A 23,093-nucleotide genomic window follows, 5' to 3' on the forward strand; every position below is an offset into this window, starting at 1 on the left:
TTGGTACCGTTTTTGCCAACGTTGAGTGTGAGTGCGCAGTTGTTGAGGGTGTTGTGTGAGGAGGAGAGTGTTTGGGATGGGTTGGTTGATAATGAGGGTGTTTTGGATGTGAAGAGGGAGACGATGGTGTTGGATATCAGACGTGAGGATAAAGAGGGAGATGAAGAAGGAAGAAGTGAAGGTGAAGAGGAGGAAGAAGAAATGGAAGGTGGAGAAGAAGTGGAAGAAGAAGAAATCAATGGTCAACGGCGGTGGACGGTCGTGAATCGACCTGAAATACCTACTGTTTACCTTGATTCGAGATCTGAAGCTTCTTCGGCTTCGGATGCTTCGTCCGCGTTGGTTTCGTTGTCGAGAGATACTTCGACTACGGAAAGTTCGGTGATAACTGATGATATGTCGTCTTTTGAACGACATTCGGAGATGAAGAGAGGAGAGGAGGAGGAATGGGAGGGGGGAGAGGGGGGAGAAGAAGTATTGTCTTCTTCTGTTGAGTCGTCGATTTCGACGCCGTTGACTTCGTCGGCTCAGTCTTCGATGAATGATTTGGGAATGGGTGCGTTGGATACTGTTAAGGATTTATCCGGGAAGGAGGTTGATGATGATGATGACGGGGAGAAGTTGAGGATACAGGTTTTCGAATCTGTATCTCCCGGTGTTGTTTTGTCAAGATCACCGGTGGTGGGTGAACCGAGGAGACTGGCCATCAGTAACCCACTACCGTATATTTCTATACCGACATCTCAACAATCTATGACACCATCGCCAGCTATGTCGAGGTACAAGTTGACTTTGGACAAGTCGCTTCCGCAGACGCCTCTTAGTCCGAAGAGACGATCGATACCGACGTTATCATTCCCGAGTTTGTCGACGTTTAGTCAGCGGGCTTCGTCGAATGGGTCGTCGGGATCCGAACCCACCGGACCGGGATCCTCTGTGGATTCTTTACATTCAGGCGCTGGTGGTGGTGATGGTGGGAGAAATGGATTGAGGGGGTTACATATGCATAAACCGTCTTTGAAGATGTTGTTTGCGAAGAGGAGTGCTGGATCGTTGAATCATAAGAGTTATCATTCGAATTCTTCGAGAGAGTTGGTGATGATGGGGATGGGGAAGGTACCGTTGGAAGAGAGGTCGGCTTCGTCGTTGTCTGCGCCGATTTTACATTCGCAACAGGATTTTGCTGCTCAGCAGCAGCAGTTGTTGCAATTACAAATGCAACTACAGCAGCAGCAGCAGCAACAGCAACAGCAACAACAGTTGAGGTTGATGATGGGTGTGCCTGGTGTGCATCGGTATGAAGGATCTGTTTCGAGTGATTCGTCGGTTTCGACACCGGTGTCGGCTGTTACTGCGCCTGGGGGGTGGGGTGATGGGAGTGGAAGAGGGAGTGGGGTTGAGATGGTGCCGGTGTTGGATACACCGATTAAAGAGGGTGGACCGTCTTTGAGGATGGAGTTGGGATTGGATGTGTCGCCGCCGGATACTGCTGGACTTGATGGTGAACGACGAGAGGATGTGTTGGAGAAGAAAAAGAGGGAGGGGAAGGAGGAGGAGAAAGTGGGAGGGGGTGTGAAGGGGAAGGGGAGGGCGGAGGGAGTGAAGACTTTGGTTGGTAAGACGCCGATTGCTGATAGATATGGGTCTTCGACTTCGGTGCTTGATTTACGTATCTATGGTCAGCAAGAAGGGCGAGATGATGGTGGTGGGACTAGTAGTGAAGAAGACGATGAGGATGAGGATGATGATGATGATGATGATAACTATGGGATGAGAAGTAAGAGGAGAACTATCATGGGGAGGGGTAGAGCTGCCTCGTTTTCATCGCAAACATCGTCGATTAATCATCTCGGACTGCTGGATGATGATAAAGATGAGGATTGGACGCAGAGTGTGTTGTTGGATTTGGATATAGGAGTAAGGCGGTGAAAGGAAGTGTGTTGTTTTTTTTTTGTTCCTCGGGCTGGAATTTTTTTCCTGGGGGATTGGATTTTTCTTTTGTCTTTTTGGGTATGTTTTGATGTTTTTTTTTATGATGAGTTGTGGAGGAGCTTATTGGGATTTTTTTTTAGTTGTTATTTTATACTGGCATTCTATCAACATCATACCCTCAACTCTCTCTCTCTCTCTCTCTCTCTCTCTCTCTCTCTCTCTCTCTCTCTCTCTCTCTCTCTCTCTCTCTTTTCGAGCTCTCTCTTTCTCTGTCCAAGTCCTTTTTCTATCTCCTACTCACGCAATCATCTATTTTATTTAAAATATTATTCTCTCTCCATCGTCGGTAATATATTTGGGAGTTTAAAACTTTCTTTTTCCCTTTCCTCTCTCTTTTATATTTATATACCACGCACACAATGCATTATCGTACACAATACATTTTCGACACGACATATTGAAGATTTTCAATATTTAAACTATCATCATTGGATTTCTCTTTTCATTTTTTTTCTCGTTCTTTTTCCCTTTTTTTCGTACTTCCGAGTTCTGGGAATTTACTTTTTTTTCTTTCGACAAACGACGACTTGATTTTCGTTACATGTATCTTCTCTTTTACCCTCCTCCTACTCTCCTTTTTTCGTTTACTCCGTTGTCTCTCCTCTCCTCCCCTGATGATGCCCTCCCTTTTTGTGTTGGGTATGTATTTGTATATGTACATTATATATGGTCGGTCATATCTCGTCGGACATCATCTCTCTCTTTTTCTTTTCTTTCTGATAGTGTGTTTTCGGTATGGGATCTACTTCTTTCCTTTCTTTAATGGTATATCACTTTTTTGAGTGAATATCAGCTTAAATGGATTTTCTTTTGCTTAATGGCGCTGTGTGAGTGGATGATTGAGTGTTGAAGATCAGTTGACAAGAAAAGTGTCAAAATGTTCAAGGGAGCCGTGTCGCCTTATGAGGCTTGCTAATGGCTGGTTCGACTTTTTGCCAGCTGGTGCTCTAGCCTTATAAATTGGTGTGGGTGGCTTAAGTCTCAACCAGACTAACTTGAGTACGCGAGGCAGGGAAAATGCGCGGAGGTTACAACTCTAAGAGAAGAGCCCTTCCGTTGATCATTGTCTCTCCTACTATGCATTCGGGAGTCGACCCCTTTAGCGAGTTAAATGTAATGATAAACAGATTGATTAAATATGGTGAAGCCTAGAAGTTGGATTCGAACTCGTTGAGACAAAGTTTAAGACGAAAGAACATGAAAGATCACATACATCTTCACTTTTTACGTTGAAACCTATCCAACGCCGATGGTCTCTTCTTTTCTTCTACAATCCCTTTCCTCGCTAATATCGCCTTCCTCTTTTCGTCTTTCATTTTGTCTAATTTGGCCCTAACTGCGGCCTGCGGGTAAAGAGATTAATTATATCAATCAATGTTTTGGAATTTATGTATGAAAAAGAGGCTTACGGTCGCGGGATCGATGACATTCTTCCTCTGTTTCCTCAGATACCTCTTCATACTCTTATTCTTCCCTCTCATTTTTTTCTTTTGTTTTTCTTCCCTCAGTTTTGCTTTCTCCTCTTTACTACCGTCATCGTCGTCGTCCATAACTTCGTCAATAGCATCAGCATCCTCAGTCTTGTCAACTTTCCCTGATACGCGCAGACGATCAAAGCGTGGTAGACGAGCGTATGGTGTGTCCGTCGCGGGTTTGCCATCAGAAGTAACGAGCTTTGAAGGTCGAGAAAGGGTCCCAACGAATTCCGGGTCGAGACTGATAAGGTCAGGTTGAATCTAAGACCATCGTCAGTTATCAAGGTAGCGGATTTAGCTGCAGAACATACTTTGTCGAGTAAGGCTTTAACTTCTTTTTCCCTTCTCGCTTTTCGATTTTCGAAAGGATCAGCTTCTGTGGAATCGAAGTTTGGTTCACCTGATCCTGGTACGAGGATGCTTGAGATACCGGCATTGTGACCTATTGTAAGAACATCCTGGAATGGTGCGAATCGAAGAGAAGTGAGGGGACGACTGGGAATGGGATGCGTGAGGTATAAAGGTGGTTGGACGTGACCATTGAAAGTACGGTGAATTGATGGAGGCGTATATATCTAACGAATTATCAGCGCCTAGCTTGGAGGAGGGACAAGAGCCTCACATTAACATTTCCACCACTGGTGACGCCCAAAAAGCCTCTTTGGCTCCATTCGACCTCGACTTCACTTCCGCTCCCTCTCGTACTCCATTCTCGGATAGCTCCCTTCCAATTCCTACAATCCCAAACTTTGACCGTCCCATCCTTTCCTGAACTAGCCATGTACCTTCCGCCTGCACTGGGATCAACGCTCACACTCGATACAGGACCCATATGCGCTAAAAGTTGAACGGCGGGGTGTGGTAGATTTGGGGTCCAAAGTGTAATACAACCATTTTGGTGACCTAGGTGGATGACGGCGTTGTGAAGGTTTTGTGTCATTGTTGTACATGCACCGAGTTTGGTTCGGTGTTCGACAAGAAGTTGGCCGGTGGACGTGTCTTGATACTTTAGGTATCCTGCGTTCCCCTACACATTTCAAGCATTGAATATTTCGTTCGCTTTTTGATGATGAGATAAAGGACCTACAACTGATGCTAATAACCAATGATATGGTAAGAACTCGAGTCGCGTTGGTTCAATATGAGCTTTAAGGCAATGTAATTCGACACCATCCCTGTCGTAGATATACACGTATTTCTTCTGCGCAACGGCGAAATAGGTGAGGTCTTGCAAAAAGGTGATATCGCGACATGTTTCCTGAAGCTGTAATTCGGTGTGTAGGGTGCCTGTTTGCCAATCGAATGCAGCAACATGACCAGAACGTCCAGCAACAGCTAAGTGTCTGTGGAAAGGGAGTTTTTCAGACTTTATGGTTAAGATGAAAAATGCTTCGGAAACGTACCGTCCATTCCTGGTATATCTCGTGCGGTAAGGGCCTCCATCCAACTTCAATTCTCTTCTTCCCTTAGCAGCTTCCTGTCCAGCGGATTGCACGACTTCGTTCTGTCCTATTCTCCACGTTCTCTCCGACTCCCCCTCAACCTGGATTTTACCAGCGTCTTCCACCATCAACATTTCCGCCGTATCTTGCACGAGGGCCTTTGCCCGCGCATTATGTGCGGACTGCCGTTGGAGCTCTCCTCTGAGTTTTTTATTCGCTATGTGCGAAAACTTGGGTACATCGGGTGATTCGTTGGAAGCTGGCAGGAGAGATCTCGGCACAGATGTATGTTTTGAGACAGACTGAGCAGTGTGGTTTTCCGTGGAGGGTCTCTTGGAAGCATTTTGAGATGATTTGTGGGATGTTTTTTGACGTTTCGCTAGAGGTTTTATAGCATCTGCCTTTGCGAAGAGGGAATCCATAAAGTAACAAAATCAATCAAAGATGTTTATTTTGCGAAATTACGTTCCGTATTCGTGGGAACAGTATAATGTATTTATATCCCCACTGCCCATTCTTCGTAAACGTTCCAGCAACCGTTCCTTCTTGACCATTGTCAAACCCAGATCGCACCGCAGCAACGCTGCATAGGACTGTTTCTCTCATACACTCAGACCTTTGGGGCAGGTCTTCCGAGGAAAATCCGGCCATGACGGTCTAGAAATGAGCTTCATGCTTGACCTCCAATTCAAATGTACGGCGGCCTACCGATGAAGGTGCCACATACTGATGAGGAAATAGCAAACTTGCGGCCTTCGAATCTGGACCGATATCAAGCTCTGAATTCCCCGAATATTGGGCAAGCTTAAGTCGTTTTCGTCTCCATTCGATTGGTACAAAAACGTAGCTCCCAGCTGTCATAAGTCGTTTTCGTCTCCATTCGATTGGTACAAAAACGTAGCTCCCAGCTGTCATTGGGCAGGAGACTGAAGTCTCCAATAATCCATTACATATCACGACTCAAGTTCAAGGAAAAATATAGTAAGTAGAATACACTCATACCACCCTCACACTGTCAAGTACTCAATTGCCAGTACGAGTTCGATGATCGACATTCACGACTTCATCACTTAAATCTATAAGGATGTCAACCGCACGAAGGTTACTGACCTGTCGTTGAAGTATCAACATCCACGTGGTACTTGATCCAATCGACACCAAGAATCTCACCTATGACATTGGATGGTCATGTTAGAAACCATGTGGATCTGGGCTTGGCAGGCCATCCCACCAATTCGGTCCTAAATTAAAAGCCTGTAGACTTGCATCAATCATTGGTCTGTCTTATTAGTCCCCCGATATATGAATCTAATTCCCACAACAGTAAGCCAAAGTAATATTGCCAGGGCTAGTAACAAGTGTCAGGCAACACACACTATACACGTCTAGTTCGACGTTTGGCTGGATCGTATGCCCGTTCAAGTGGATATCTCCACTTGCTACGGTCGGAGCGGCACCTTCGGATCTTCAGCGGCAGCCTGGGCAGGCAAGAGATAGAGAGCTGATCTCGCCAGAGTGCATATTTAAACCAGTAGTTCTGTGATTCTTTTTCTCATGCTTCTTGATCGTCAACGACTAGTATCCCATACAGGCTCGAGAATACTCAACATTCTCGTGTGCCATGCTGATATAAATGTCTTGCCTCCAGCTCGATTCTCTTGACGTGGCTGACATATGTATCTGCGTGTTGTACGAGGTGTATCTCGGAGGATCCCTGGGTAATTTGTCCTGTGTGACATGAGGACTTCTCCTAGGTTTTCCCTACATAACCAGAGGATCCTGCAGAAACCTTGTGCACCCAGAAAACTTTATCGTTGCATGGTTATAAGGTTGTTTAATTGTTTTAGTCACTTACCCCGGAAACGGGTTTGCATGATGGCCGTTGGCTAAGTTGATGTATGTAGGTTGCTCTACTCTCTTCTTAATGCATATAATGGATTGAACAATATCACCAGGATATCAGTGCAATCAAATTCCTTGGAGAGATCCACCGCTAACTCTGGCTAGAGATGACTATCTTGCTTTTCACTGTGGCTATAGGTTTTCAACCGTTCGTCTTCTGCCACGATCGAGCATGCGTGCTGATTTCGTTAAGAACGTCTTCAAGAAGATAAAAACGACTGGTGAGGATTTTCTTACACTCATGGATCATACAAACGTATTGATACGGCTTCCAGAAGCCTGAGCTGCAGCACTGACGGTCAGAATGCAAGTAAGCTTTTTGAAGATATCCGGCGAGTGACCTGTGAGGCGTTTATGGCTCCTGGTCAATCTTCAGCAAAAACCACTTTATTACCACCCTGAACATGTACGTGGCCGTCCAAGGCTCGTTATTGGGTATGTGATGAAGCTAAGATCGAAACGGCAGACTTGGAATCACTGGTTCAGTCAGCTCTTTGAAGTCACTTCAGGAATCAGCGGCAGTATTGCAGCCATCACGTGTGATCATGGTTAGGTCGGTGATATCATATGTCATCGAAGCATCATCGAGGCATCATCTAGTCGATTTCTGCAATCTTCACCTCTCCATCCTGAGCCCATCACAGAGTGTCTAAAGAAAGCGCTCAACGTGGAGCGCAGTTTTCAACCTCGACCGATGACCAACTCTAGCGTCAAGGAAGTACAGCAGAAGATATTCGGGACCGGGGTGGTGGAGAGTAAAGCTACTCAGGAAGTTGAGCGATCTGGATCTCCTCAAACACCTACTGCTTCTCCCGTGGGACAAGGCACTGGATTGACTCTTATCATCCCAACGCCAAAACCAGTTCCTTCTCCTCTGCCAAGAAAACCCACATCAGATCAATCACCCAAGGCTGCTATTGCTGGATCTAGAGGGGAGACGGGTGAAGAAGACGCGGTCACTGGTGCCGAAGTTGAAGAATACGGTGACAAAGAAGAATCTAGTGTGCTTTTTAGAACAAGATTGGCGCAAAAATTAGGGCCTGAGTATGAGGGTGCCGAGAGATATCGATTGCAACAAGATGACAAGAAAGAGAATCATTGGAAGAGGTGGGGTCCGTATCTGAGCGACCGACAATGGGTAAGTCTGCCTTCATAGCTTTGGAATCTTAGCCCTTCGAATTGTTCGTGGAAAGCTCATTCTTATTATAAGGCAACTGTAAGGGAAGATTATTCCGCGAATGGAGACGCTTGGAGTCACTTCCCGCATGAACATGCGCGATCGAGAGCGTATCGCTGGGGTGAAGACGGTATCGCGGGCATCTCTGATAACCACCAGCGTTTATGCTTCGCGCTTTCATTCTGGAATGGCGAGGATCCTATACTCAAAGAAAGATTGTTCGGCGTAACCGGACACCAAGGAAATCATGGTGAGGATGTCAAGGAGTTGTATTACTACCTCGACTCGACGCCGACACACTCGTATATGAAATTCTTGTACAAATATCCGCAAAAGAGGTATCCTTATGAGGAGCTGGTCAGAGAGAACCAGCGTAGGGACCGAACAGTCTCTGAATTTGAAATTCTAGATACTGATGCATTTGAAGAAGATCGCTATTGGGATGTTTTCGTCGAGGTTTGTAATGCAATTTAACTATTGACTCTATTCCTGACTTGACTGTAGTATGCTAAAGACGAAAACCGTCCAGATAACATCAGCATCCGCATTACAGCTTACAACCGCGGACCCGACCCCGCGACACTCCACGTTATACCCCAGCTGTGGTTCCCAAATACCTGGTCATGGCCGCTGGAGACACCTCCCAAGCCCAACCTGACTGGCTCAGTGCGGGGGAAGGATAAAACAAGCACCATCACTGCTCGCCATCCTACTCTGGGCAAGACTCATCTCCATTGTTTACCTTCACCTCCGCCTGTCGGGCCCACGAATGAATTTGATAGCACTTCTGGGATAGACTCAGTAGATCCGGAGCTTCTCTTTACCGAAAACGATACCAACTTCAGCCGACTTTATGGTGGAACCAATCAAACTCTATATGTCAAGGACGCTTTCCATGATCATATCATAGCGAGCCATAGGCCCCCCGTTCATGATTCTGAAAAGGAGGACACATTTATCCAAAGAATCCGTCCTCGATCCCTTCATGGGGCCTCGGAATGTAATTCTCCTGAAGAAGGTCCCTGCACGCCTTTCCCTCCTACGCAGTCCTACGTCAATATGAATATGGAGGGCACCAAGTCTGCCGCACACTACACCTTTGATAATGTACCCGGGGGTGGATGTGCTGTCGTGCGCTTGAAGCTAACCCCTTCTCGAATTGGTAGCGACCCCAGTTTAGAGGATGAAGTACTGTTCGATGATACGATCGAAGAGCGCAGGCAAGAGGCTGACGAATTTTATAACGCCCTCGGACTTGGTATGATTAGCGAAGATTTGAAGCAGGTTATGCGGCAGGCGCTGGGTGGCATGTTATGGACTAAGCAGTATTACCGATTTATTCAGAAGGAGTGGTTAGAAGGTGATCCGGCCCAACCTGCTCCTCCACCCGAACGGAAACATATTAGGAATCAAGTAAGTTCACTCTTTATTATCCTTAAGCTTGTTTTCATGTCTTTTACTAGCATTGGCGTCACCTACATATCGAAGATGTACTTTCGATGCCCGATAAGTAATATAGTATTCTCATAATTGGTTGATTCCACCTAATCGTCTTTGGACAAATAGGTGGGAATATCCCTTTTTTGCCGCTTGGGACACTGCTTTCCATTGTATACCATTGGCCGTTGTCGACCCTTCGTTTGCCAAGAAACAGCTAGACCTCTTGACACGGGAGTGGTATATGAAACCCGACGGGCAAATCCCGGCCTACGAGTGGAATTTCAGCGATGTCAATCCTCCAGTGCATGCCTGGTAAGTCTAAGCAATGATATCATGCATTACCCATTATAAACTGACATTGCAAGGGCTACATTCCGAGTCTTCAAAATTGAACGTAAGTTGCACGGGCGAGAGGATCTTCCTTTCCTTGAACGCGTTTTCCAAAAGTTACTTTTAAACTTCACATGGTACGTTCAGCAAATGATGTGCGACCACTTTCTAATAGGGTTTCTTTTAGGTGGGTCAATCGGAAAGACCAAGATGGAAAAAACGTGTTCGAAGGAGGCTTCTTGGGATTAGATAACATCGGAGTATTCAATCGCTCAGAACCGCTTCCCACTGGTGGAACCCTCCGTCAGGCCGATGGGACTGCATGGATGGCATTCTATTGTTTGAACATGTAAGGTTCTAGACTTGCCGATCCTCGCCACAGTATCAATTTATGTCTGGTTTTCTTTTTTTTTCAGGCTTAACATGGCTTTAGAATTGGCGAAGCACAATGCCGTGTATGAAGATATTGCTTCCAAGTTTTTCGAGGTGAGTTAATTCCCGCTCCATGTGGGATCCCATGCAATTTTTAACCGGCTTCCTTCAATCTGTAACTTGATGCTTTACCACGGATCTAGCATTTTATTTTCATCGCGGATGCTATGACGTTCAAGGAAGGCGATCAAGAAAACAGCCTGTGGAACGAGAAAGATGGAATGTATTACGATGTCATTGATTTTGGAAACGGAGGTTCCAAGCAGCTACCCGTAAGAAGCTTGGTTGGACTCATGCCTCTCTATGCGACGCTGGTGCTCGAACCGGCCACAATAAACCGATTCCCTGGATTCAAAAAGCGGATGGAGTGGTTCATAGACAATAGGTCACAAATGGCGAATAGGAATATGGCGAATATGAAAGGTGAGAGATTGATGATATCATATTTCCCTAGTATATTGAGGTTGCCGCAGTTGTTGGAAAGGACCAGCGCAGATTGTTAGCCTTGGCAAGCAAGGAGAGGCTTGTTATGATCCTGGAAAAGATGTTGGACGAGGATGAATTCCTCAGTGAGCACGGTATTAGATCGTAAGCAAGGCCAATCGGTTGCAACTCCCAAACTCATGTTTTCGAACTCAGATTATCGAAGCTTCACAAAGAGCACCCGTGGGGGATGGAGGTCCACGGACATCATTACGAAGTTCCCTATTGGCCTGGCGATTCACTCTCAGGGATGTTTGGTGGTAATTCAAACTGGAGAGGACCAATTTGTGAGCCGTGATTTTCGCGTCTCGGGGTGCATAAATTTTACACGCTATTCAGGGCTTGCTACCAACTTTTTGCTCATCGAAAGTCTTCAGCGTTTCTACCAGTACTATGGCGACGATCTTCAGGTTGGTAAAATTGGCGCAATTCGCATTGTCATCTGTCCCTGATGTTTACCGTTCGGGTGAATTATTAGGTTGAATGTCCTACCGGTAGTGGGTTTTACATGAATCTTGCTTCAGTAGCAGAAGAAATCCAACATCGCATCATCCATATCTTCGGTCGGGATGTGGAGGGTCGCCGAGCGACTAATGGAGGCAGCACAAAATTAGACTACGATCCTCATTTCCGTGACTATGTTTGGTTCTACGAAGTACGGTCCTTGTTTGTAGCCTCTAAAGTTCCCCACCTGATGCTTGATAGTTCTTCCACGCAGACACTGGCAAAGGGTTAGGTGCCTCTCACCAAACAGGATGGTGAGTGACCCGTCGTGGGGGATTCGCAGCTGCGTGTGTTAATTTATCGCTAGGTCGGGCCTAGTAGCATATCATATTCTTCAAAGCGGAGTGACCTGTCGTTTGCCGAGGACGCCCAAAAGTAGGCTCTTCCCCTCATCTCATGCTCAGATTGTGTTCTGATTGAGTGTGAAAACAGCTCCTCGCAGCGTTGTCCATCATTACTTTGACGTATGTCTCTTGCCCAACTCTCAGCATCAACTTGACCTCTTACATGTTTTCAATAGGAAACAATTGATCCCCAGTCCGCAGTTGATCATGATGAGCCACCTAAGTCGGCTTATAGCATGTTTAGCTCCAGCGAAATTCGCACTCTTTATGACATCTCGCCTGACGCACTATAATTGCTTGACAAATAGGTATGCTCCCAAGCGACAGGGTTCGGCGCAGTGCATCTGAAGTTATTACAGGCTTGGAATTATCTTCACTAAAATGTTACGAGTTTCAAATTTATTGCCCAATCAAAAATAGAAAGTTACTGATGTAGACTATGTACGCTAGAAATATGCTATGCCCCACCTGCATACCAAATTGGTAATTCCAAACGGTTAGAAGGATTCTCAAAAGTGCAAGATCGAACAGATTAGTACATTCGTCTACGCTTCCTCAGTGGCCTACTTATCACCGACTCGGAAAATGCAGATGAGATTGGAAGGAAGTTCATGGAAGTGATAGAGATCTCTGGAGAAGGCCCGAGAGGCCCGTACCGTTCATCAAAGTGGTGGGAGGCACATCTATCACTATGTAGGGCGGCACTGCTCGGGCACCATTTGACTTGCTTGGCTCAGCTGAATGCCGAGCCCTCCTGAGGCCTCTCACGCACTCCAACAATGTTTTACCTCACATTTTTGACAGGCCTAATGTTTATCTCTTATTAGGTATATGAGCAGACGGCGGTAAATTGTACCTGTAGATCGATTATGAGAAGTCTAGGAATAACGCCTTGGATGTTTATCGAGTCAGATAGGACACGGACCGTATACTAACAGCTGGTCAAGTGCTGCTATAAATCTGAGAATAAAGGAATTTAAGATCTTCACTCCGCGGATCAACCGTACCTTGACAAATGAACGTCAAATAACTGACAGACGTTGCTCAATTCCCCCCTGCCTCGACATCTTGGCAAAACAAAGTTAATTGTGTTGTAGCTCTTTACCACCGCCAACATGTCGGTCAATATGGTGATACTGCTTCCAGCGCTTTAATAGTAATAAAAACAAGTGTTCGTGGTGCTCTCCCACGCTATCTTTGTTTGATACGAATGAAACTTATCTTCGTCGAAGTTTCTGACCAGAAATCGAAGTATTACCTCAATTGAGCAGACTAATATATCCCAGTAAGCACATCATTGATATCTCGCCATCATTTTGTGCTGCTCGATCACCGGTGTCAACGATCATCGCACGTCGACATAAATACAAATCCCACAAGAACGACGTCCGTTTTCAAAAATAACGTTTTTTTACAACAAGATCGGAGTAATTACTACTTATATATAAAAAGATCTCAATTCTACGGGATGGACTTCCCATGAAACACCCCTTCTTTTCTTTCTTAGTAGTATTTTAAGGTTTGAACATATATGTACATATACGTATACATATTTCGAAGTTGTACCCCAGTTGTACCCTCTCTCCTTCTCAGCGGTCTAAATTGGAGTTAAAATCAGACCTTCTCTCCGATATAACGGACCGAAAATTCAAAAGCCTCAAGTCCAAACAACCACCAATGTATAATATATCAAAAAGAAAGAAAGGAACTGAGTTTCTCAAAGAAAACGTTCGGATATACCACGGACTCGACTCTATACTCGGACTTCCCCCAGTTCAGCTTCTCAATATATATATATATATAAAAGAACTCAACCCCAAAAACTATATCTCGCGGTTGTCAACTAACACAAAAATGATATCATCCTCATCACCTTCTACTTCTACTTCTTTCACTCACCTAAAAAAACGCATCATCATCCATCACCTTACGAACACTTCAAACCGAACCAAGCTTGGACCCGTTGTAAGCAGGGCTACCTTAATCAGCCTAGTAACCGTTACACCAAACGGGACATAACAGAATATCTTATGATGTTCTGTCGTAGTCAATAAACGTATCACCACCAACCAAACTTCCCATACTTTGTGTTGCGCATAAGCAAAAAACAGAATTGATCCCTCAAATCAACTCAAATCACAACAAAACTGAAAATAAAAATAAAAACTTATATATTCTGAGAACCTCTATAATACGTCTCAAAATGTGAACACTAAAAACATTCCAGTTTGAAACATTCCAATCTCAAAAACAAGGGGGAAAAAAGAAAGAAAGAAAGAAAGTGTGTACCAAAAAAAAAAACACACAGTCTGGCACGTCAAAAAGAAAGAGAGAGAAGAAAAAAATAAATCCAGAAAAAATCGACAATTGCAAAAAAGACTGATGATAGCGACAAAGAACATAGAGAGATATGAAAGAAAATTCCAAGTGACATATACTGAGGGTTCAAAAATGTGACAGGAAACGATGTCGAAATATGTTGACATATACGAGGGTGGTTGAGAGAGAGAGAGAGAGACAAGCAGAGAGTGAGAGAGTGAGAGTGAGAGGAAAAGAAAGGAGTGTGTGCATATCGAAGACGAGAAAAGGATGGCATAAAAACGAACGACTAGGTAAGGCTAATGTAAGGAGTCACGAAGCTAGCATTATTTATTGTGCGAAATAAATGCAGTGTTGCCCCACAAAATACGGAATGCTCGGGGGGACTTTTTTGGGAAATGCGAATGAAAGCGCGAGTAAGCAGTGGGAAAATCCTTTTGGAGAAGCGATGGACATTGGGGGTGTTGCGGAGAATGTGTCGCAGATGCGGAATCTCGCGGAGGAAGCCGCGATGCCTCGGAGCAGTCAAGAATTGCTGACGTGCCGGGAAAGATAAAAGAACTCGGTTGTCAATCAATCCCAAATTACGCAAAAAAAAGGAAAAGTGAAGATTGAGATGAATGAATGCTCCGTGTGATTGGAATATACAATGCAAGAGTGAACAGGAAACAAATGAGTGTAGATACAATGAAACGAACGAAGTGGAACACAAGATGTCACAACTGAAAGATGCCCAACAGAATCAAGAGAAATGAAGGGAGGAGGGGGAGGGGAAAACAACGGGGAACGGCCTTCTCGAGCGACGTCAGGGAAGGTGGAGTAGCATTCCAGCCTACGTTACAAACAAGGTCACCTGTCCACCAGGCCTGAACGATTCAAATGCAATTTGAACATCTTCCGTCGACCCGAGAGACACCAAATCACCATCCTCATCCCTATACTTGACTTTCAATGGTCCATCATCGCGTCTAGGTCCACACAACCTAATTTTCTTTCCAACCTTCTCCACTAGGTCATCGAATTCCGTCACGCGCGGTACCTGAATCACAAAGATATCCTCATGGAAATGTACCTTGACTTTCACGGGCGGAGACTGGTCTTGAGAGGTACCGTTCGCGTGGTGGCCATTGGCATGAATACCCGCCAACGACGATTCACTCGAACCAAAGGGAGTGATCGGTGATGAGCTGTTCGGTGAATATTCTGAGCTACCAGCAGTCGACTGGCTAGACCCACTTCCGCGCTTATTGCCACTCGTCCCGTGATCCCGTGATCCCCAATTAGAATACGGCACATGAGTCGGTAACGGTGGTGGGGCTCCCATTGGCGGAACATAAGCATTCGGCTGACTCGCACTCCGGCTTCGGTGAAGGTGAGGGATGTATTGTTGTTGCGCATGTGATGGAAGTACGCCAGCACTGTGCGTCGGTGTGGGCGCGCGACTCCTGTGTTCACTGCCTTCGTGTCCAGTCTTAAGCCGCGTAGAGCTGAATTGACTTCTCAAGGGAGGTCTCTGAGGTGGCGCCCCAGATCCATATGCTGGATCAGGAGGGAAACTTTGTGAGTTTGCCTGGTTTCGCGGAGTTATGGGAGAATGGGCAGAAAACTGCGATTGTGAAAGCTGTTGATTTCTCCACTGCGACATCGTCGTGCCGTTGACATCCTCAGTGTATGCCCGTGAACGTTGGTCATGAGTCTCGATAGGCGTGGGAAGTACTCGTCCGTTGACAGGGGTTCCACGGCCAGAAGATGTGTAGCTACTAGAAGACGTAGTAGCCGGATACTCCTCGAAATCATCGTCATCCGTAAATCCATCATGATCGTGGGATGGATAGCCGGAAGGACCATTGGGATATCCACCAGCCATTTCATGATAAATGCTGTTGTTGTATGGTTGACTGCGGACGGCCTTGGGATTGCCGGAGGAATTCGGTGTGTAAGCCGTGGGTGTACTGCTATAGGAGGTGGCCGAGGGATAAGAATATCCCGATCCAACAGATCCGATAGAAGAGGTGGCTCGCGAAGAGGGTGGAGGTATGGATCGACCATTAAGGCGTGGCAGGTTTCTGTCCGAGGCTCGACGTGCAGCAGCCTCTCTGATAAGACGATTGACCTGGGATTCCCATTTACGCATTTGCTCCTCGTTACGGCACTTCAAGGTGAAGAATTCGAGATCATCATCTCCTTTCCACCATACGGCAAGTGAGTGCTGCGCAGCCATGCCAGGTCCTATAGGAAATCAGATACAGGTTCACCAAGTTCAGACGGGAAAAATACACACCGATAGAGCTCCGCGGCGGTGCAGGGACTGCTTGTGTGACGTTGCCCAGAAAAATGCGACCTTTCAAAAGAAGAGGCGTGTTTTTCCGATGGTTTGGAGCTGAAGCAGCCGCTGCGGCGGCAGTATTCAAAGGCGTTGGAGTGCTAGCCTGCTTCTTGAGTATCGAGTTATTCTTGACAGGCTTCTTGTTCCCGTTTTGCTGGCCTGGTAGGACTTCTTTGCAGCACAAGATGATTTTCTCGAACAGAAAGACATGATACTCCCTGTCAATGTCCGACTTTGTGACGGTAAAAACGTCATCAAGGAGCAGTTCACCGAAATTCTCGAGATGATGACCTTTCCAGTCGTCAATGCGAGTCGCCAAGCTTTTGACAGTCTGTTCGTTCTCGGCGCGGCGTTGCGCTTCGTTGATCTTGTCAGTGATTCGCTTGGCGGCGTCTGAACCCTTCTTGAGTTCGTCGTAGTGAGGGTATGCTGCGGGTGAGAGGGTTTTGAGGAGTTGCTATAGCATGTGAAGTGAGTATATGCGGGGGGAAAACAGGGTAAGAGAGAGACGTACATCGAGGAGGAGGGGATATTTGCAGACTCGCTGAACTGGTTTGATAAGAAAGGCGGGCAGTTCGCCTTTGACGTTGATCAAATGGTTCAGAGGCTGTTTGGGGGTATTTGGGGAGGTACGGAAAAGACCGAGGCGAGGAAGGATAAAGTTGTCAGGACGACATTCACACCGAACAAGGATTGGCACTGACCATCAGACTCTGTTCGTGGGTAAGCATAAGCTCGGACGCATTGGTGTAATTAGCACAGTATGGCTCATAGACGGCAAAGTCATCTTCCTGTAAAGTTGAATTGCGCATTAGCATTGATGAGATATCCGAAAACGATACTTGTGACTCACACTTTCGATAAACGGCAGCCCCCAGCGTTGGTCTTGCCACTGAGCCTCCCCCGTGCTTTCAAAACGGATGAGGAATTTGCGTTGAAAGTTGAGAAGTTTGTTCAGGTTCGGGAAGAGGAGATGGATGGTATCTTGATCAATATAATTCCCTTGCGAAAGGGCGTTTGAATATTTCTATAAACGATAAGATGACTACTCCTGAAATCGGTGTTCGAGTGATAGATCGTACCTGCATGGTTTCGAGGTCCTGGACATATTTCCGTTCGGTCTCGACCATCTCACGAATGATGTTATTCCTGGCCATCTCCTGGGCGTTGGCCGGTTGCGGGAGGGTATCGCTTAGGAGGTTGTCACAAGAGTTGTTGGCGTCAAGGGAGGGGGATGATGCGGGTGGCGGGTCAAAAGCGTCCGGGGGGAGATGGTTGACAATAGCGGTTACGGTATTAATCACCTACAAGGCCACGCACGTCAACAAACGCGCGAACAAGGAGAGGATGACACAACTCACCTTGACCAAACCGTCTGTCGATTCACGATTCCAGATGTCGGTAACGGTGAAGGGTTCGCATTCGGGTATAGCGTGGGTGACTTGGGGGGAGCGGACCTGGATAGCGAAGAGGGCAATGGCATGTTTCTTTTCGCGATCTGGGTTGATATCGTATGTGTCCGGGTTGTACTCTGAATGGTTGATTTTAGGAAAGCCGGCTTCCGCGGGTAGCTGGTCGAAGATGTAGCAGAGGGAGATGCCGATAGAGAAGAGGTCCCAGAGCTGGGTGACGGGGTCTGTAGACTGGCGGGAGTTGGGTGTCGCTGCGAGAGAGAAGTAGTGGGCAAAGCCGTGGATGCGCAAGAGGCGGGCGCGGAGGGAGGAGCATTGCTGGTAGAGAGAGGTGGACTGGTTTGCGGCCTTGTTGAGGAGGGTGTTGTTGGCGACGGGGGTGTCGATGTGGAGACCCGCGCTGGAGACGACGGACTTTTTGCGGCCTGCGACGGAAGCCATGAAGGAAAGCGAAAGGGGTGGTGGCTGCAGTCGACAACTGCTGCACTGCAGCCCTTTTTCACACTCCGCTTTAGGAAACACCCCTGATCTCACTCCAGATCTCTCCTCCACGCGACACCCTCTCTCTCCGTCGGCTCGTCCCCCGTGTACACCAGGCCAGAATAATCTCTCTCTTGGCAATGCTCGGTCTCCTTCAACAACAACACTCGCGGCTCATCCTATTTCCGCTCTCCCTTTGTCAAGGCGAAACAAGCTGGCGCCCATTGTAAGAACAAGAACAACAATCTGCCGACCTCGCTTTCCCATCATCTCCACTCGACCGTCTGCATTGTAATCACCAGGATTACGTTTACACGTGAGCTGGGGTAACACCCCGAGTTAAAAGGTCAACAACAATTATTAGCTACAACAGCCAGAATGTTTCCTTTCTGCTTTTTCCTCAATGCATCAAGGTTCATCAATCCGGATCCAACCAACCTGATCAACTCCGTCCAAACTGTAAATACTTACGACAGCGCTTAATACCCCACAAATTCGTCCATGCTACCCCAGGAATCCGTTACGCCTCTCTGATAAATTGCACTCTTTATATCGCAGCTATCAGCACCCTCGATTTCTCCGAGATCTCGCAAACTACGTCGTCCAACAACACCGAAAAAATCAGTCGGGACTACCAAATGGATATAGATCATACTTTATATGACTGACATGTCCGGACCTCCAGGACGATGCGATGCAACGACTGATACTTGGGGGCCCAACCTGATCTCATTGAAAGCTACGTCGCATGCCATCAGTATAGAGGCCAAGTTCACCGAGCACTGCCAAACCGTCAATACGACTGCGCTCGCAAACCCATCAATTAACTCCTACTTTCCATCTAACGCAATAAACATCTGATATCAGACCTTCAATCACAGTCAAGGAGATTATACGCCGGCGACTATCAGAATAGACCGTCATAGAGGATTCAGACCCAACCTCGAGTTTGAACATGAAATATGATAAACTAAAAATAACTCTACAGATAAACGCCACAACCGGGTGCTATTTATCCTGTCCTGGCAATGTCACGGTGAGGTCTTTTGGCCAACAAAAGGAAACCATTGTCCAAAAGTCCCGAAAATAAACCATTTTGATCATGAACAAACAAAACCAACAGTCCGGTCGTCTTATATGCAGATTTGTTATATGAATTAAATCTTTAGTCGAGGGAAGAAAAACGTTAATTTGGGAATCTGGAATTATATTATATTGCCTAATTTTGAAGTTATGATTTCGTGGATTACGGTTCAAAGATATTTCGTGCCTCCTGAGTTTGTACTCCACAACAACCGCAATAACGTACTTCAAGGTACTCGTTTCTTAAGATATCAAACCGGATACTCATAGGCTCGACGCTACACTTAAAGCAAGAAGATATATCACAACATATGTCAAATGCGTTGATGCAGTATGTGATGCTTCATTGAAGTACTTACTTATAACATTCACATATTATAGATTATTCATCACAGGGGGCTTGTCGCATTGTGCGGGTATCAATCAATATGGTCCATTGTTTCAAACAATGACCGATGACCAACCTTGCTGGTCGCCGGTCGACTGGTAACCGATACAGTGATAATCTCAATAACTGTATATTCCATATTCCATGTCAAACAGATTCATCATCCGCCTCGTGCGCATCGTTTCATAGGTTAATGAAATAAAGATCTAAAATTCTTGTCAATTTAATGATCCAAGGCGCAGGGCTCTATAACGTGCAATGTATTAGGATCTCCGTTCGATAGTACTCAAGTGTCGACTTGGCATTGATCTTCATAGTTGATGATTAACAACGCACTGACTGTTGTGAAACCCAAGAACGACCAATTTGGAAGATAGTCCAGAAAGAGATACATATTACATCTACGTGGTACTCAGTGAAGAGCGAGTCAAATTGTTCCTTAGAACCCGACGACACCAATTATTGCTTATCACATATGATGATCATCAGTAACATTAACTTTGATCACGACGGGTTGCCGCCTCAAGGCCTCGTCTATCCTATTCCATCTCATCTTCTGTGTCATATTCAAAGAATCTTTGATGATCAACAGCAAAAAGCCAAAAAAAAAGGTTCACAACCCAAACCTCCCACAAGGTGAACGTTTTCGAATTGTAAACGATTTTCCTTCGGAATGGGGATGTTTTTGAAAAACTTCTTAGATCTACTGAATATCTAGAAGCGGAAACCCTTGAAAGAGGATCTAATCAACTCACCATGTTTTCATTTACTTCTTAGTGGTGATGGTAAATTTTCACATATACACATAAACTCCACTTTTATGTTATCCTTCGGGTTTCTCGCGTATTTTTTTTTAGTGTTGTTGTGGGGTAAGTCAGAAGTATTCTTCGCGTGAGTGCAATAGATCAATCCGCATCAATCTGTCGTCATACCCGGAAACAGTAATTGACTGCCCAGGCTTCAAGAAGTTTGAGATAAACATAAAAATGAGATGAGAAGAGTTGCCTCAAATTAGCGTGCTTGAGAACACGTCAATGACGCAGTGAAAGCAATGATCCCACAAATCTCGAAAAGGTTTATAAAGTAATAGTATAAGGTACAAAAATTCTCCCGGCTTCCCCCACTCGTTTTTCCAAAAACCCCAAAGACAGCACAACTCACGAATTTTAGAAAAAATCTCCTACACCAAAACGTTTCGACTATATATGTATGCTTCTGGGGATTTGTCGCGAGAAGTCTTCCTCCTGACAGATATGTCACTCAGCCACCCAACCATTGCCACGGTAAAAGAGCAGAGATTTTTTAAGAGACCGCATTTATGTATAGCTTGGGGAGGTTCGTTGGCTTCGAACCTCACGTGTTGTAGTAGAGAAGAAGACTGAATAGAGATAGCTTATCAGTAAGCATGTGAGATGCATTGGAATCTTTGGTTAAAGATTGATGGACTCCAAGAAGTAGGTGGTGTGCGAGCATATGATGGATAGATAGATCCGGATTACGAGGAGCTGTTTGGTGCAGCGTTTTGTTATCACACGCATAACAATTGGTTGTTCGATCGGATGGGTACCCAAAATGTGATTCATTCAATCTGGAGCTTGGGTGATTGCGAATATGCCTAGTATATTGCTATCAACTCAGTTCTTATTCCGTTCCAGGAGTTGTAGGATGATCTAAGGTCGCGGTAGGTTACGGCGAGGAAGCTGAGCACTTATAATAAAATAAGACCCTGCAGTTACTTTTAATCTGCAGTCCTGAAGGCTTCAAAGAGTCATGCAGCAACCGTCCCGAATGATTGACGTACGTGGTTGCCTACGAAATGCCCACGTCTCCACTTATTGAGTGACCCGTCCAATTGATCATCTATGCGCATCAATGATAAATCTTTTTCGTTGTCGTGTCCAAGCCCAAGAAGGGTCAAAAGTGTTTGTCATTTCAGTAAGAAGCACGCGCCTGATAGGGATTGTGCAATGTGCAGGGCACAATTATATAAGTTACTTGTCAGAAGAGGATATGTGGTTTGTAACCAGTTGTTTTCAATGAGCTGGGCCCACAGCATGTGCCATTAAATCCGCGAGAAACGATCAATCTTCTGATGTATCCAAAATCCAGGTTTCATGAGGTAAGCCCAGGGGACACGATTCAAACTTCGGAGCTCGTAGGGAGTGCCCTGGTGACCAACGACAGTAGGGATCAGCGAATATGTTGAGTTCTTTGCGTTATACTGACCGATACATCGCTTAAGTTTTGAGCTTCTTTGCAGAAGCAGGGAAACAAGCCGTACCCGGGCCACACACGGAATAGAGTGAAGTCACCCGAGGCACATATATAGGGTCGAGATGAAGCGAAGGGTTGGCCGTTCAGCGGGTGTAAAAGATGATGTCCCATAGCGTTGGGAAATGTTGGAAAGTAGATCACGAGTTCGAATAGAATTTCCGTCATTGATTTCGCCCACGTACTACCGCCACCCTGTAGTATAAAAAATAGGATTGATTCGGTCCCGGTCAACAAGGAAATCAACAAGGATGGCAAACGGAAACTACCTTGATCGATTCAAGCCCAACTCTCGGTCTTGAAGGGGTCTCAGACGGGCATAAGTACAATGAATGACTCCTCGGAGGAATTTTTTAGGGTCCATAAATTTTGTTGAACATCGGCTTTAAGAAAATCTAGAGCGGAGTTATATTCCCGTAAGTCTGAAAGTCACAAGACGGAAAGGATCACATGGAGCGTGGAATTGTAGATTTACCAAAAATGGTTGGCAGCTTGGCATCTCGACAATATCCTTTTTGGGATATTCAAAGGATTCCCTACTAAACTGTTCTGTAAAGGTTCTAAGTGTCTGCAGGAAGTCGTCTCTTATCCCTGCTTTGAGTCAGGCATAGAATGCTAAGTCAGAGGTCGCGATCGACCTTTTTGTGGATTTGATGGATGTCATTGGATGCCACATGCTGCTCCAGATCATGATGCGGCTGTATGAGGTTAATTATCCGGGTGGAGAAGAAGACTATCATATGCACCACAGGTTTCTATTGTTTCGATGATTCACGCTCACTTTGCATATAAGGCGATTGTTTTGCAAAAAACTTTGAGGATTTTTAGCAGCCAAAATAAAGGACGAACCTGAATAGTTAATTTTTGTATTTGAAGTAGCAACTCTTGAGGCCTTGAGGTTCAGAGGCACTAATTCCCCATTGCTCACCAGTGTCGTGGCAGTCTCGAGATTGGTTTTTTGTGGTCAACGAATCTATTACAACAGTCGAGTCTGGTTGCTCATCTGGAGGAGCGGGAGGGTTTCGCGTTAAGATAGTCGAGAGAGCGAGAGATGACCTGATGCAATCATGCGGAGGTTTGATGACAGTGATATTCGGAGCTCGTAAGGCGGAAAAAATCAAATTGTCGTCAGTGCCGTTCGCCGGCTATGAGGCATCTGCATGAATCGCGATGCTTGCTTGACAAGATTGAATGAAGGTAAGTGCGGCAAATTCATTACAAGAACTACGACACGATGTTTTAATATATGCGACGCCCGAGATTATTACAGAGTGAAGGTGTCAGAGGGATTGG

General features: G+C 45.7%; 4 protein-coding genes across 4 annotated transcripts; 2 read left to right on the forward strand and 2 right to left on the reverse strand.

Moving 5' to 3' along the window:
* Nucleotides 1–1,357: 1,357 nt before the first annotated feature.
* Nucleotides 1,358–1,694, forward strand: AGABI2DRAFT_196093 (hypothetical protein; the record flags this gene model as incomplete). The annotated part of the gene is made up of 1 exon (XM_006457276.1): nucleotides 1,358–1,694. A coding segment is annotated over exon 1 (291 nt), but the record flags the coding sequence as incomplete, so codon positions are not given.
* Nucleotides 1,695–3,001: 1,307 nt separating this feature from the next.
* On the reverse strand, nucleotides 3,002–5,331 carry AGABI2DRAFT_229703 (hypothetical protein; the record flags this gene model as incomplete). Its single annotated transcript, XM_006457277.1, has 7 exons — nucleotides 3,002–3,140; nucleotides 3,206–3,335; nucleotides 3,402–3,728; nucleotides 3,779–4,042; nucleotides 4,090–4,494; nucleotides 4,555–4,810; nucleotides 4,871–5,331. 6 exons carry the CDS (start codon nucleotides 5,329–5,331, stop codon nucleotides 3,210–3,212), a joined length of 1,839 nt encoding a protein of 612 aa, XP_006457340.1. The 3' UTR covers nucleotides 3,002–3,140; nucleotides 3,206–3,209.
* Nucleotides 5,332–7,505: 2,174 nt separating this feature from the next.
* AGABI2DRAFT_212695 (glycoside hydrolase family 63 protein) lies at nucleotides 7,506–11,947 on the forward strand (the record flags this gene model as incomplete). The annotated part of the gene is made up of 18 exons (XM_006457278.1): nucleotides 7,506–7,949; nucleotides 8,022–8,444; nucleotides 8,493–9,401; nucleotides 9,452–9,498; nucleotides 9,555–9,740; nucleotides 9,794–9,895; nucleotides 9,946–10,107; nucleotides 10,175–10,244; nucleotides 10,334–10,613; nucleotides 10,664–10,778; nucleotides 10,830–10,960; nucleotides 11,013–11,083; nucleotides 11,152–11,328; nucleotides 11,379–11,431; nucleotides 11,485–11,552; nucleotides 11,610–11,641; nucleotides 11,698–11,829; nucleotides 11,881–11,947. 17 exons carry the CDS (start codon nucleotides 7,506–7,508, stop codon nucleotides 11,812–11,814), a joined length of 3,387 nt encoding a protein of 1,128 aa, XP_006457341.1. The 3' UTR covers nucleotides 11,815–11,829; nucleotides 11,881–11,947.
* A 2,098-nt stretch (nucleotides 11,948–14,045) lies between these two features.
* Nucleotides 14,046–18,046, reverse strand: AGABI2DRAFT_188941 (hypothetical protein). The gene is made up of 7 exons (XM_006457279.1): nucleotides 17,528–18,046; nucleotides 17,249–17,470; nucleotides 17,020–17,193; nucleotides 16,871–16,957; nucleotides 16,681–16,773; nucleotides 16,122–16,623; nucleotides 14,046–16,069 (listed from the first exon to the last, which is right to left on the reverse strand). The coding sequence occupies exons 1-7, from the start codon at nucleotides 18,017–18,019 to the stop codon at nucleotides 14,673–14,675; spliced, it is 2,967 nt and encodes a 988-aa protein (XP_006457342.1). The 5' UTR covers nucleotides 18,020–18,046; the 3' UTR covers nucleotides 14,046–14,672.
* Nucleotides 18,047–23,093: the final 5,047 nt, after the last annotated feature.

This window comes from Agaricus bisporus (assembly GCF_000300575.1).
Source record: "Agaricus bisporus var. bisporus H97 unplaced genomic scaffold AGABI2scaffold_16, whole genome shotgun sequence".
NCBI lineage: Eukaryota > Fungi > Basidiomycota > Agaricomycetes > Agaricales > Agaricaceae > Agaricus > Agaricus bisporus.

Bases quoted from the DNA above. Each gene is read 5' to 3' on its own strand.
- AGABI2DRAFT_188941 (XM_006457279.1), bottom strand. From the start codon at position 18,019: ATGGCTTCCGTCGCAGGCCGCAAAAAGTCCGTCGTCTCCAGCGCGGGT. The intron at 17,471-17,527 runs GTGAGTTGTGTC...GTGGCCTTGTAG, and splicing joins CGACAGACGGTTTGGTCAAG to GTGATTAATACCGTAACCGC. The intron at 16,624-16,680 runs GTACGTCTCTCT...CACATGCTATAG, and splicing joins AATATCCCCTCCTCCTCGAT to CAACTCCTCAAAACCCTCTC.